The sequence below is a fragment of the Colias croceus genome, chromosome 6, assembly GCF_905220415.1.
Source record: "Colias croceus chromosome 6, ilColCroc2.1".
NCBI lineage: Eukaryota > Metazoa > Arthropoda > Insecta > Lepidoptera > Pieridae > Colias > Colias croceus.
The window spans coordinates 4,381,095-4,397,278 of record NC_059542.1 but is presented as its reverse complement, the minus strand read 5'-3'; the positions used below and the strand labels follow the sequence as shown (position 1 = coordinate 4,397,278).

At 32.3% G+C, this 16,184-nt stretch overlaps 1 protein-coding gene across 3 annotated transcripts in view; it reads left to right on the top strand.

The window, feature by feature from the left end:
• The window catches only part of LOC123692371 (elongation of very long chain fatty acids protein AAEL008004-like), a 37,018-nt gene that overhangs the window by 9,088 nt on the left and 11,746 nt on the right, over positions 1-16,184 (top strand). For 2 of the 3 annotated variants that reach the window (XM_045637107.1, XM_045637108.1), the window contains 4 exons: positions 6,388-6,468; positions 8,606-8,796; positions 10,811-10,891; positions 14,105-14,267. In XM_045637107.1, the coding sequence (XP_045493063.1) occupies positions 6,420-6,468; positions 8,606-8,796; positions 10,811-10,891; positions 14,105-14,267 (484 nt within the window). In that variant the 5' untranslated portion in view covers positions 6,388-6,419. Of the gene's footprint in view, positions 1-5,889; positions 5,910-6,387; positions 6,469-8,605; positions 8,797-10,810; positions 10,892-14,104; positions 14,268-16,184 lie in introns of those variants that run through there. The other variant, XM_045637109.1, reaches the window with a different exon arrangement.

The following is a 16,184-nucleotide window of genomic DNA, read 5'->3' as shown; positions in this document are numbered from 1 at the left end:
TAAAAGATTCCTAATAACTTTTAGTCACAGAATAATTTAAGTAGCTAATGCTTTAGTTTAAATTGTACTCTAACCAAGTAGGTAACAAAAGGTAAATTAATTATTAACTAAGTTAACTACTACTGGACTAAAAGTAAAGGTAACAGACGAAACAAAATATCTAAAGTAGATTTTTTATGTTGACTCTTTTTGCATTTAATTATTATGTGGGTACCTATTACTTATACTTTTGAGTTTTGTAACTACGTGCGGTAAAGGATTTATGCCAATCTTGCGGTCTGAAATATTTACTGCCCTACGAATTGCAATCGGTAAAACCCTCAATGCCATTCTTTCTTATGCTATAGAAAGGTTAAAGCAACATAAGAAAAATAAGTTACCTGTATGTAAACCTTGTAAAAATTTAAAATACGTAGTTAATGCAAATTGTTTTGGTTAAACCATTTCTACAGTCTACTATTATCGTAGTTTTGTTTCTTTGTAATTTGCAGCGATAGTCCTGATTGGAATGTTGATGTTGATAAGTTTATCCTATGTAATATATAAAAAGGATTTTTTTATATAAAGGATATTAATTATCGAATAACCATGCATCCATTGTACGGGTCAAATCTTATTTAGCGGCGATGTGGCAAAAAAATGACCGTAAATAGCTATCGTCACCGAAATTAACATAGTGATCGTGATTTCATCTAAAATATTTTATCCGGAATTGATTTGATATATAAACTTGTTTCTTTAAACAAGTTACCTACGTCAACGTTAAAAAAAAGCAAATCTTTCCCGCGATGATTGTGTTTGCTGTTTGTTTTTAACCCGCAGGGTCAAAAGGAGGGTTAGATTAAGGTGAGCAATGAGCAGCATATTGTATAATTGCGAGAAAGAAAAAGTATTATAGAACTATATTATAGAGTTTGACCGCCTCCTCGGTAAAATGTTTGACGCGTGAGCGTAGAACTGGGTGGTCCTGGGTTCGAATCCCGGTGGAGACGAATAAACAAAAATGTCTCGGTCAGGCAGGACACAGAAGGCTAATCACCTTCTTGGCCCTAAAGAAAAATCGATCAGTGAAACAGCATACATCAGTGCAACACAATGCATCTGCTCCTTGCACTTGTGGACATGGGACTTCACATTTTTTTGTATTATAGAGTTATTGAGGTAGAGCTTACTCTACTGATGACTCTATGACTCAGTCATCTACTTAGCGTGTTCTTATTTATTCGTTTCGTATCGTAAATTGTAATGATAGTTTTGAAAATTTGCTAATTTAAAGCTTTTAAGCTTTTTTATTGCCTACAATATAACGGATACAATTTTAATTCAGGCAATTAAATTTTTTCATAAATATTACTTACTTTATCTAAATCGTGTTTTGATGCCGTCGAACATTTGTAATCATTTGCTTGCAATTTAACGCATTCTGTTTCGCTAGACTATTTTGCGAATATAATATCGCTGTCGCAGCTGTGTACGCCGAGAATTATCTTTTCCCAAACGTCTGCCAGGTGCAGGTTGTAATTCGACGGATCCACGCTTCGCGAGATTCTATATTCCTATGCTACAACTTTTTTCAATAAACCAAATAACCTAACTCTTTGGTATGATGGTAGATTACCTGTAGATCTAATGTTAACATTCTACGTTATATGATAAGCAGTACCTACTTGCGGATCGCAATTTTTCGAAAGACCTCAAAATCTTTTATCTAACGGTGTTTATAATTCTTCGGCGCCTGATACAAAAGGCTCATTTAAGCTGTGAATAACAAAATATTTTGTTAAACATTATTTAATTCCGTTAAAGTTATAAATTACGATACGTGGGAAATTCATCCAGTATTTCCCATGCGTAGAGTCAGGATTAGACTTGTGTAAAAAAAACCGGGTAAGGGTGGGTCGAACTTGCGACACTAAGGGTTTCGACTTTCGTAAAAATAAGTTATTTTTGTAATAATAATATTTTACAATAAAATACATATCTAGATAATACATATTTTAAATTTTATATTTTTTGATAGCTATTGTTTTTTAAGAGTCTGGTGACAGACAGACAGACGTACAGCGAAGTCTCATAATGGTGTCCCGTTTTACAAATTTGTTACGAAACCCTGAAATGTAACAAAACGTGTGTACGTGTGTATTGTGTACATTTTACATAATATAATTCTACTGATACTATAAAATCTTTAAGTACCCTTCTTCTTTATCTATCGGAGTCCGGAGATTGAAGTTGAATTGTAGATTTGAATAATTATTAAAGTGCAAAGAGTTGTTTTAAATTTAAAGTATTATCATTAGGTACGTAATAAACAATTGTGAAGTACCTATGTAACGTAAAACAAAAAATAACATTATAATAATTGTATCTTTAGGTAACTAATATTGACGTCAATAAGCAACTATTGTTTGGGTAAATCTAATGAATGCGATTTACATATAAAACTTCACATGCTGATGTTTTTAAGGATTTATCCATCTGTTCGTTTTCGTAATGTTACGTATCATATTAAACGTAAGATAAAAAGCTTGTGTGCCGAGTGAAAAAGTTTTACTATTGTGCACGTGTCAAAAGTAAAACTTTTTTTGACAAGATTCAAAGATACCAAAATCGTCGCCTTACTCTATGACGTGATGGTATTGTCAAAACGAGACCTTGAAAACTTGCTCTCATCGCGCCAAAAAAATTTCACTTTAAAAATGTCCCGTGAACCGATTCCTATTATTTACTTCAACTGTAACATAGCATGGCTAGCGTGGTGGATTTTCGCCTTTTTGCCGTCCTCGACGACGTAGTACACATGGGTTGCAATGTGACCTAACAAAGACTGATGATGATTATACTGTCAGATATGTTTTATTCTGTTTTTTAAAACTAATTATAAATTATTTGAAAATAATCATAATTGACTAAAATGGATACATTCCAGTACACTTGGTCGTTAATTATGACCCACTAACTGAGCTACGCGGTTTTGCTCGCATTGCTTAGCTCCCATTAAGTCTTGGCATTATGACAACCTTCCTAGATAAATAGAAATAGACTACCTATTTGCGTATTACGACGTAGTTCCTGAGATAAGCGCAAAAGCAAACTCTTAAGTTTTACAAACTACAATACAAATGACTTATAGATTTTCTATCCAGTATCGTTAGATTCTAAACTCTTCAATTTTAATTGACTACCGTTTGGTGGAACTATAAATTATAAGCATACGATTTAAAGATGTTCAGCTCTAATGATTGAAATCCTTGGGTCACAGTATCGGCCTTACTATGCTATTATTACTACTATCGCCCCCTAATATTAATATATTAGGGCGTTATCATTGATGACTATGACAAAGGTTTCGAATTCTACGGAAATTTAGGTTTATCGATAGATTTTTTTAACACCTTACCATTAGTCACAACACACGATTAGTCATCGTGTTGTGTTAACGTGAAAATTGCATGATATCGAAAGATAAGATAACCGATTGTAATGTATCATAACTGGCCCAACGAAGTGTTGATTCCTATCAAGTTTCTACCTTCCCGTTAGTTACTACTGTAGGCACTCGATACTTGACATTGAAATAATATAGGTAATTGTGTATTTGTCTAGACAAATTAACCACGTAGATAAGGATGTCGCATTGTTTACGCATGTTTATCTGTGCATAGATGTAATGCAATAATAAATAATATAATTAATCGTTTGATTAGGATTGATTGGTCTCCAGAAACTCTTTCTATTAGAGCAATTATCGTGTATTTCTAAATCATCTATTTCTGATAATACCTACTCTCTTCTCGCTTAAAATAGATTAGAAGATAAACTGATTTTGTATACCATTCTAATAAAATCTTAAATCTGTTAAATTAAAAACTGTTCGGGAGAAATTCATCACACTATAAACGACCAGATCATACTTTATTATCATAATTACAGATGAAATTTAAAAATTAGAACAAATATAAGTAGGTATTCAAATAACAGCGCAGTGTTTGTTATGGTATGTTGTAGAAATTTTTATATCACTAACTTTCAGTAACAGTAGGCACGCGACATTACTGCGAATTGCATTACTGAAACTAATTTCGTATATAGTTTTGTTACAGTCACACTAATTGCTAAATGTAATTTGGGTCATCAAAATATTTTTTCATTAATAATTAATTTTTCATAATGTAATGCTCTGGTTGGTATTCACCTTCAGCAATGAAGTGAAATTGTGTTTGAAAGAATACATAAACATCGTTTCGTACTCGAAGGCACGTAACATATGTAACGCAATGTTTGAGAACGTTCTATGGGATGAATGTCGAGGAGTGGGGTGCGGCTTTGTGGCAGTGGGTCACCGGTTCCACAGGGCGAAGCGCGGCGGCGGGAGTCTGGCGCAATGTCCTTACGTAAAGCGCACGTTGCGGCCCGTGCGCCAGCCAGCGCCTCGCTGCGCCCGCGCCGTGCTCGCGGTGAAAGTTGCCGCTCCGCACTCGCAGGCGATACGAGACGAACCACTGTCACCTGTTTCCTTTCCTCCTCCGACCGTTTTGAGAAATACCGCGATCTCAACTATGTTATACAATCAAGCGAATTAGCGGGTTGAGCTTGCGTAACTCTCGATGACCGACTGACCGAGTCAAAAGCATAGTATAATACTTTTATCATCGCTTTTAACGACATAATAACCATATTGATGACTCCAATGCCTAAAGAACTCATGCGGCGAAACCTTACAGTTCCAAATTCCTACTCAATTTACTTTCATGTTTCAAGTGTAAGTGGGAGTGAATTTCGCTTCGACCGAGTCAAGGTCGAGCATAATAGCTGGTTGTGTAAGATTGGACTCAGTGTTAAGCGGGATCATTGTTGTTTTGGTGTCAGTGCTGTGATCTTGATTGTTTGTTTCTTATTTTGTTCCAATGTTTTATGCTTCTCAATCATTATGACCCTTAACATAATATGACATTATCATCTTTAAAAAGAAGATAAAAATGATGCTGAGCGTGTCAATAATACTACTGTGTAATTAAAATAACATACAGAGTCACGCAAATTTCTGTTTGTTTATTTTCTTACTCGTTTGATTTGACACATTTTATCCTTAACTAGCTGCTCCGCGCGGTTTCACCCCTGTTGTTCGTAGCGTGATAATATATAGCCTATAACCTTCCTCGATAAATGGGCAATCCAACACCGAAAGAATTTCTCAAATCGGACCAGTAGTTCCCGAGATTAGCGCGTTCAAACAAACAAACAAACAAACTCTTCAGCTTTATAATATTAGTATAGATAAAAGCGAAAAGATTTCCTTCGAATACATTCAAAGCAAGCTTGCTTTGGAATCTGAACATAGAAAATAGTCGCTCGTTTAGGTTTACATACAACATATGAGCCGCATGCTATTTGTATCAACATTTCTAGCGTTACCATGTAATAATGTTATATGATAGCAGTTCATGGAACGTGACAATAGCACGAAGTGGCATAACGCTTAAAACAAACGTGCTAACATCTGACTTCCGATGTTTTGTCAAATTTCAAATTTGCTCGTGCTCTCACCAAGTTCACTTACATCTGCTAAACACGTGCTTGCATTATTCTCGTTTTAATTAACACCTACTAGATAGTAGTAGTAGTAGAGTTCCAATTATTTATGGTATTAATAAATAATCTTTAATTTGATAATTGTAGGTAATTCGGTTATTGCGTTTTTAATTTGGCCTCTTTCTCTTCATACCTATACGGCTCATTGTGGCGCAACTGCCGGAAATTCTCTTAATCACACATTCTGTATGCGAAATCTGCAAACTACTAGTTTTTAAGGACAGTGCCGTAATGTTAATGTGATACTTCCGCCATACAACACTCGACACGGCCACAATACTCCACGATATAGTATCAACATAAATCTATGCGAATAGGTAAATATTTGTTCTAAAATAACAATACTACATATTTCCATATTTTCCGTGTCCGCTATGTACGTTTTTATATTTAAGTAATTTATTTGTTAGAATTACAATGATAATACATCCCGATATAACTAATAATGATTGTTTAATATGTCCTACAAATGATAATTGTTCTATAGCAGCTAAACCACGCTAAACATTGTTAATGCAATAAGAATAATGCAATTAAATAACTTGTGATTACCGGTTCATATAACTGTTATATGTGGCCATATGAAAATTCACAATTGTTTACCTAGCGAATTTTAGGAATGAAAAGTTTCAAAGTCCAAATTATTAATACGAATTACGGTTGGCCCTCAGCGGCCTGAAATAAACGGCGAGTCACGAAAACTGACGGGTCCACGCCTTTGTACTAACTAGCTTAATTATAAAAATTATATCATACCGAGCCCATGTGATTAATAACATTTTTTCATTGTTACAGATATAATTAGTTGCTAGGGGCCTATTCCAAAGATGGAGAGTGTGTATTCCTGGTATAGAGATCTGTTAGACAACAGAAGTGGTGAGTAAAAATTAGTATAAATTATTACGAAAAAAATTAACCAAACTCTTTTTCCTAATAGTGTATATTCTGATTAGCTAAAGTATGTTAAAAAAACAATGTACGAAAATATGAGTTGAAAAGAAAAAGTGACTTAAATTTTTCATTTCAAACTTATTAAAATGATTGTCACGCTTATTCTTGTACTATATTTTTTGTTGTAATTCTTCTTTATAGTGTAGAAAGACATTAAAATTGATGTGAATATTATAATATAAAAATGGAATATAAATATATTCTCTGGGTATTTTATAAAAGGCTAATTGTTAGGATCAAGGTAAATTTGTATTATTACCGTAAATTATTGCTCTAAGGTCAAACATAATATATACATCGTTTACTGTAAAACAAATCTAATACAATTTCTTAAAGGGGATAATTTTTAATTAAAGAATCAAAAAGCTTATATTTTATAATTAATAATTATAAATGGCACAAAATAATATTTGTCTCGATGTTAAAATAATATTTATTACATCATTCATCATCATATTATCGTAGGAAATAAAAAAAAATGTGTGCGTGTACTAGTGTACACACGTAAGAAGTGAAACTTTTTTATAACCTTATTTTTCAAAAAATAATTTACTATATGCAACTTTACAGAAATACCTACGTCGAATCACGCGTGGTCGGGATAAGAAAAAGATTGCGCGTAACGGAGAAATGTTACATTAAATTTTTTTCCAACCCCGATAAAGAAGTTTCACTTCAAAAAATCTTATTTATCTTTATCCGGATTAATTATGTGTCAAACTTACCGTATTAAAAAAAATACGCAATAATTTAGAAATCTATATCAAAAGCTAAAATCTGGTGCTTAGATGCTAGTGACTGATTTGTTATTTAAAGTGTAGGTATTAACTATAAAGCTCTATTGATGTTTGGCTAATTAGACAGATTAGATAGTTAAAGGATTAACTAAATGAGCTGCATTCCCATGTTGGCATTTTATGCAATAAGTCTGCAATGCATTGGCCGACAGTTTTAAGAGCCTTCGGAAGTAGATTTGCCGTTCTGTGATGTGTCAAATGCAGGTAAAAGTGAAAAAAAGTAGAGCGATTTTGGTCTTGCTGAATTTCATGGCGGGATTTAAGAGCCTATATAATTAGATGTTTTATTTTAAATTCAATATACCATTGTATATTTTTTTGATATTGATCCTGTAGCTAGAGTAATATTGCTGAGATACAAAATAAGTCATATAATATATTAAATATATCAAATATATCAATATCGATATATTTCAAGAAAAAAGACGTGCACAATGCGCTCTTAGTGAGTATTACGTAAATATGTATGTAGTTACAATGTAACCATAATTCATAATGTTGTCTTTTGTCTTTCTAGAAAATCTATTTTATTTATTTTTTGTTAAAAAATAATATTTATTGGTTTTGTTTTAAAACAGAATAATTAACACGACAATGGATTTGTAAAAAAAATTTTACCCATTTCGGATTATAATGTATTTTTCTCGTTGAATTTCGTTTAACATAATATTATATGAATCAAGTTGGAAAAACATAAATATATTATTCTACTCATAGAGCCTTATTTAATAAACGGGATTATGAGTCTCCTTGACTTTTAGCACACAATTCATTAACACTTCTTCACCTTGCAATAAGCTGATTTTGGTTGTCAACATAGTAGGTATTATTGGCAAATATTTATAACTTCCGCTTTCCGAATAGGTTTAATCATCATGTATATAGTAAGCGTAAGGTAACAGCAGTAATTCTGTATACAGTGCGTTGACCAGGGCGCGCTTGCAAGCGGTCGACCTTAGCCTGGGTCTGGGATATCAAGCCTTGGCTACTGCATGTTGAAATAATTACGCACTTCCTTACATTCGATATGCAATTGTCAAGACATCTTGTTAATGGTTTATAATTAATTTATGCTTATAGTGCATTTTCTGGATAACCACTTTTTATCTTCGTTCTTACTCCCACGCCCTCTAGGCGTTATTGACAAGCCTTATTACAATGTCCAATAAATGGTTCTTATGTGATACTTTATATTAAAATAGATCGATAAACGACCTTAGGTTTAATTGTGAAAATAATCCATTATTATACCATTCTTGTTCCAGATCCTCGTGTGAAAGATTGGCCGATGATGTCTTCCCCATGGCCCACATTAGCCGCGTGCCTATGTTATGCGTTCTGCGCTAAGAAACTGGGCCCGTCGCTGATGGCTAACCGCAAGCCGTTCGAATTGAGAAATACCCTTGTAATATACAATTTAGCGCAGACAATATTCAGTGCGTGGATATTTTATGAGGTAAGTCCGTATTTGATTTTACTATCGTTAGCAGAATCAGTGTCTTATTGGACTATAAATCATTGATCTATTGCCTTAGTGTTTCATAAATACTTTATCCATTACAACCTTAACACATTTACGTTATAATATACATATACCAAGGTGTTATTGCTATAGTGTACGTTAAATGAAACAAATTGTAAATGCTTTTAAGTTATCTTTAATAATTATTTCGATTCGCGTAAATACCTTCGATGTTGTTTCTATAAGTCAATAAATAATACTATTTATACAAAGATCGAGTACTTACAATTTTAACATCTAATACATATTTATTTTGTCAAGATGACCTTGTTCTCCAGGGCATCTACTTTTCAATGTTAATGTTATATTAGGCCCTTTTATTATATTCGGTAATTTACGACATATATGAATTATTATTGTAGTAATGTCGTAATTTACAATACTTATAAGTTATAGTATTGTAGTTAAATATTTATTTAACACAAACGTGTAAAATATACATTACCTACCAAAGTTTAACGTAATTGTTTATAAATACGATAGAATGATACTATAGAAGTGGCTAGAACAATATATGGAATCTTAAATGAGGTAATTTCTGGTGTGTTTATAGCAAAATTAAATCGTGTATGAATTTCAGATAAAGCTCCTTCAGAAATGGTAAAAGATCTCGTTTTTTTGTAACTACATATCTGATTTCCATGTAGTTAAAACCAGTTAACGTTCTTCTTAAACCAGATTAAAAGATTATTATTGTGTAATATTGCATACTGTGACTTTAGAAGTTTCCACGGGTAGGTAACCCGTGGATATTGATAAGTTCATTAATATTTATTCCGAACGTACGTATGACTATAATACGATAAGTAAATAGCGTCTTTAACGTAAATAACATTAAGTTATTATTTGTACACGTGTTTATCTCACTTACGCATAATATCCGAAAAGGGGTTCGCTCTTCCAAAGATTTAACGCAAATAACACCATAAATTGTTGTTAAGAAATATTAGTATGTCTCCGAGAAAAAAAACATAAATCACGGTTTAACGACAGAATAAGGTTTCTTCACATAATAAAAAACATGGTTATTATATTTCTCGTCAAATTATATGCTAGGATTGTAAAACAATTTGTAAACTTATTTAATATTCTCACTTATATTTTTTTTTTTTTTTTTTTTTTTTTTGCTATAGGATAGCAACCGAGCAGACGCGTCGCCTGGTGTTAAGCGATACACGCCGCCCATAAGCATCCACTCCACTGGGAAGTGGATGTGTTGCTATCCTCAAAGGGATTTGGAAAGGGAGAAGGGGCGAGGATAGGAGGGAATGAGGATAGGGAAGGAGAGAATGGGTAGGGGATGGGAAGGGATGTGGGCCTCCGGACCCCTCACTCACCGAACGGAACGCGACAGTAAACTGTCACTATGGCGCCGATATTCTGTGAGGGTGTGGTACCTTCCCCGGTGCGAGCGTGGCCCAATTCGTGCCGAAGCATGCTCGACTCCCACTTCCACACTTATATATTATAATAGTGCTACATGATATTTACCGGAATTGTTTCTTTGAACCTTGAATATGTACTCGATTTTATCATAGTAAGGCACATGTGGAAAATACTTTTTTTTATGTTGAATATCATTGTTTTTAAATAGGATCTTAAAATATGAATATATGATATCAAAACAATATTTGTTCCAACAATTTTTTCTTTATTTCAAGAGTCGTCTGTATCTATTGTTTACAAGGTAGTTAAATTCCCAAAACATTAATTGTTAACAATTTTACATTGTACTGAGATATGTTAACGCAATCAACTGTAATGATATCACTTAATTATTCGTTCCACTTTAGATCGTCATGTCGAAACGAAAACGAACAATGCTTTTAATTACATAATAACTACTAAATATCCTTGCTCTTGTTTTTCGTATATGTACCTGCCTTGCCGAATTAATTTTACTCAAAAAATCAAAGTATTGTTCATATATAATTTTGTTTTTACACAGTATATGGCAAGTGGATGGTGGGGCCATTACGACTTCAGGTGTCAACTCGTCGATTATTCTCGGAGTCCAAGAGCCATGAGGGTAAGTCTTATAATGTACTTACTAAAAATTTTAAGGAATGAGATGTTTATGCCTATCACTCACCAGCCTCCCAACTATCTTCAGATAAAAATAATATCATAATACCGCTACTTTACAACTTGAAAGAAAGACAAAGAAAAAATAATGTAAGGGTAAAACATTAAAGCTTTGGAATATAAGGAAATTTTTGTTTAATTCTCTTTTTTACGTTTATCATAGTAAATTCGATTTTCACAATAACACTTATGTCATTATCTAGCCAAGAGTGTGTTCAGAAAATTTCCACAATAATTAATTATTATTATCAAACCGGAATTATGAGTTTCGATGTCGGATACTCGTAAAGCCCAGCCTATATTTATATCGATGTACGTTACGACCCGATGTTCTAAAATTAGGTGCAAATAGTTGTGGTCCAAAACTTCAATTTACTAAAAAAGTGTTTGAATAGAATTGGCTTTTGGCTTTATTTTACTTATGCATGAAATTAACTACCTACTTAAATAATAAAGAAATAGAGAGATAGGTCATTGGGCCTTACAAAGTTAAAATAAGAGCAGAGCTATGTTACAAAAGCCTAAATTCTAAAACATAAAACATAATCTCTTATAAACGAACTGTATGGATTCTAGATATATTTAAAACTAGCTTTCCGCCTGCAGTTTCTCCCGCGTTTTCAAAGAAAAACCCGCATAGTTCCCGTTCCCGTGGGATTTCCGGGATAAAACCTAAAGCCTAAGCCTATATTACTCGTGGATAATGTAGCTTTCGAATGGTGAAAGAATTTTTAAAATCGGTCCAGTAGTTTATGAGCCTATTCATTACAATCAAACAAACAAACAAAGTTTTCCTCTTTATAATATTAGTGTAGATTAAAACAAATGTTTTATTATGCATGCATACTTAATCCATTGGAATAAACCCACATTAATTGTTTAGGCATATATAATTATAAGAATTTAATTTCATATTATATTATACATTCATATTACATTTAATGTGCGCTATACATGCGGATATAAATATATGCCTACGAAATGAAAAATTTAAAATATAAATAGTTCAGGATGTGTAAAAAAGCAGTTTTTTATCTAAATTTATAAGGAATTCATTTGGATGTCTTCCGTAAAATTAGCTATAATAAAACTGCCTATCCAACACAAGTATGTTTGAGCCACTTTACGAATATATCTATATCATGTATAATTAGAATAACCAGATTTGCTGTCGAAGCACATTCGTATATAAATTAACGTTTTTTAAATGATTCCTACGTAAATTAAGTTTTTATCCTCTATAAAAAATTATTAAACAATTACAATTTTCGTTCTCACATAACAATTTGTTATGTTAATATGAAAATCTCCATTTACAATATTAAGAATTTTATAAAAAGAATTACGATGTAATGTTACTATTTTTCTTATATATCTAACGTTAACTGTGAAATTTTGGAAGTTCGAACCGGCTTTAATTGGTACATCATATTTTTAACCGACTTCAAAAAAAGGAGGAGGTTATCAATTCGGCCGGTATGTTTTTTTTATGTATGTACACTGATTACTCCGAGGTTTCTGAACCGATTTACGTGTTTCTTTTTTTGTTCGATGCGGGATAGTGTCGAATTGGTCCCATAAAATTTTATTCGGATAGGTGCAGTAGTTTTTATTTTATGAGCATTTTTGTCTGTATTTGTAAATGTTGCAAGCGCAAGTTTGAAGTCGGTTGTTTTTAACGCAGTTATCACTTGTTATTCTGGGCATGAAGCCTTATGTTTTAAGTTAGCAATCCTGTCTATCTGATATTCATAAAAACGTTGATAAAAAATATAACGAATCTTTTACTACGATGGTTTATATCACCAAGATTAGATAGTAACATATACAATGCAAAAGCAAGGTCTATATTATATTTCTGAAATGTCTCTTTAACGTAAAAACTTATGTACAATTATTCAATAAGCAATTATTACAAGGCAAGAAGTGTAATTTTGTCTTAAAATTATACATAGAAAATTATTAAAGAACAAGAAGGTTAACACATTGTTCATAAAGTAAGTTTTTTTTCACTTAAAACGTGGAATTTAATGATATAGTATATTATATTAATGACCTCTACTAGTTACCTTGTTATTTTATTTTAATTCAAAGGTTTTTACGAGAATGTATTATAATATAACAGCAAATACGTGTAATATTTTTATTTACGTGTTTTATATTATTTAACCCAGCTGAAATCAAAATCAATACTTCAAACCTTTAACGTCATGTCCTTATATATACAAGTCCTTATATATATGTCCTTATATATACTTATAGTATACAAATATCGGTAAGCATACACTTTCAATGTGACAACAATATGTGTGCATAACTAATGTGATGAACATGGAAAAAATTGAAGGAACGATGACAATTGATGTCATCGTTCAATTTTGTTTGATGTGGAATTCTGCTTTGTCACTTTGCTTTGAGGATGAAGGTGTCAGCAAAATTTTATTGACTAATAATTATTGTCCTATGGTGATTATGGTACATGCGTCTTTCACATTTTAGTGTCATTTTACAAAATAATTAAAAATTAATAAATAATTAAAAAATCCAATACTGATTGACAATTGAAATCCCAAAATCTGTATCTTCATTTACCAGGTAGGCCTAAAATAGAATGTTAAAGACGATTTTTTTTGCTATAAAACTGATTTAATTAGTACTAACAACCTATGTGTTCCAAAAAAAAAGCTTCCCACAATTATTCTTCTTATTTAATAGCTAATTTTTTTTTTTTTATTAAACAAGATAATTGGGCTCAATGTGTATACAATTTGTTGTAAGTAATAATATCCCATACATATACAGGTTTCCCCACCGTCGCTGTACTAAGCTCAAAGGGACTTTACGTTTTGCTTCTGCTGATTATGTAAAACTAATAAAAAACAAGATGCATTTTTTCTATAAGATCAATTTCTAAAACTATATATGAACACCCCTAACTGGCAACCCGCCCAACTATATTGCTTTTTTAATCGACTTTATAGGAGGAGGTTCTCAATTCGGCCGGTAAATTAATATTTTATTATTATTGATAAGTCCCTTTGAGATTAGTAGGTACATCGACGGCGGGATCCTTGTATATACCCTATTTGCAACGAATTTTAAGGCATCGCTCCACAGATGTAGGTATTCAATATATTTGAATGATTCCTTTGATTAGATGGCGAACACATGCTGGTGGTACTACTTCAGCAAGTTCACGGAGTTCTTCGACACGCTGTTCTTCGTGCTGCGCAAGAAGAACGAGCACGTGTCGACGTTGCACGTGATACACCACGGCATCATGCCGATGTCCGTGTGGTTCGGATTGAAGTTTGCACCAGGTATGTGATATTTTTCCTTTTTAATACTCTTTATACATATAATAAATATTAGATTCACATTTATGTTTGTGTGTAACTTCGTAAGATTCGATTTTGAACTACATACTTAAAATAGACTACTTTAATTTATATATAATTATATGTATTAGTTTCACCTATATGTTTGTATGTAACTGACTCCGTTAGAGTTGATTATGTCCCACTTTACTTACTGACGGATTTAATTCAAACTTTGTAATCGGATTAAGGGCCGGTGACAAATGATAATACAATAATAACATGAGTTTATCTTAGGAAATTGTGATTTAATTGTTTTTAAACTATTTTTTTTTTGTTTAACTTGTATTTTGATCCTGTATTGGAATTTAGTTTACTATCGTTAAAACTCATCGTTTTGACAACCATACTTAAATTCGATTTTGAGACGTACACAAAGAAGTAGTAGAGTAAATGTGGCATATAATATTCATACATGATACTTCGAGCCGGTTTTACCACTTGCTGGTAATGTGACGTAAATTTTCATATATTATCTGTAATTTTATCTGGCGGATAAGTTATATCGCAATATATATTTCATTGTTAATTAAGTAGGTATATGTGGAAGAGATTCAAATTGTCTTAAGTAGGTTAGTTGTATTCATTAGAGATTTATTCAAGGAACAATTATGAATGGATAATATTTAGAGCACCACTGAATTACAACGATTGCAAAATAAATAAATATATATTAATTATAAATGCATTTAAAACATGTAGTAACGAAATGTGACCCACTACCCTCATGACATCCAAATAAAACTCGTCACCGTGAATGTTGTGTCATTATCTCTATTATATTCTAATTAATTTGTTACGGCAATATATAAAATACAAGCTGTGCCCCGTGGTTTTACCCGCGTGCTCCTGTTGGTTTTAGCGTGATGATAATAACCTATAGGCTATAAGCCTTTCTTGATAAATCTATACTATAATATTATAAAGCTGAAGAGTTTGTTTGTTTGTTTGAACGCGCTTATCTCAGGAACTACTAGTCCGATTTGAAAAATTATTTCGGTGTTAGATAGCCCATTTATCGAGGAAGGCAGCGGAAGGCTATTAGGCTATATTATATTGTTAAGCTAAGACCAACAGGAGCGGAGCAATGCGGTTGAAAACGCGGGGATCAGCTAGTGGGCTATATAACACCGAAAGAATGTTTCAAATCGGACCAGTAGTAGTAGTTCATGAGAGTGTTCAAACAAACAATTCTTCAGCTTTATAATATTCTAAGTATAGATTCAGTTAAAATTACTTACTATTGTAATCATATCGTCCATAATAATGTAATAAATAATAATTATCGTGTGACTGTTGCTGGGTTGAAATATATTACATAGTTGTTTTATATGTACGCATAAAAACTTACAATTTAGAGTATTATATTCATTCGGTTTTGTTTTATATCTCAAATCGATCCATAAAACACGCACCCTCCCATAAACAAGTCCTCGTCGGGTTCGTGGACCTTTAAGTTGATTATCGGTATTAAATCTGTCCCTACGAAAAATCGTATAATCGCGTTATTATATTTAAGCGTTATTTCGGATTTTCAATTAAAACAGTACATAATTTTCCATCGATTGTAATAATATTCAGTTAAGGCCTGAATCGGGTAGAATTCCCTTTTAATACCGAAAATTAACTCTAGTTATAACCGTTTTTCTTCTAAGATGTACATATCTAAAAAAATGTATATTATAGTTTCGAATATGATAAAGGGCATGGTTGTTTTAATTTGTTTATTTAACAATCAGGTTTTTTGGAAAAAAAATCATGAACTGAGGTCGATTTTTGAACTTTAAACCAAAACGCTAAGTCAATATAACGTCAATTTTTATAGTGTTTTTACAGTATGTTTATGAAATTGAAACACAG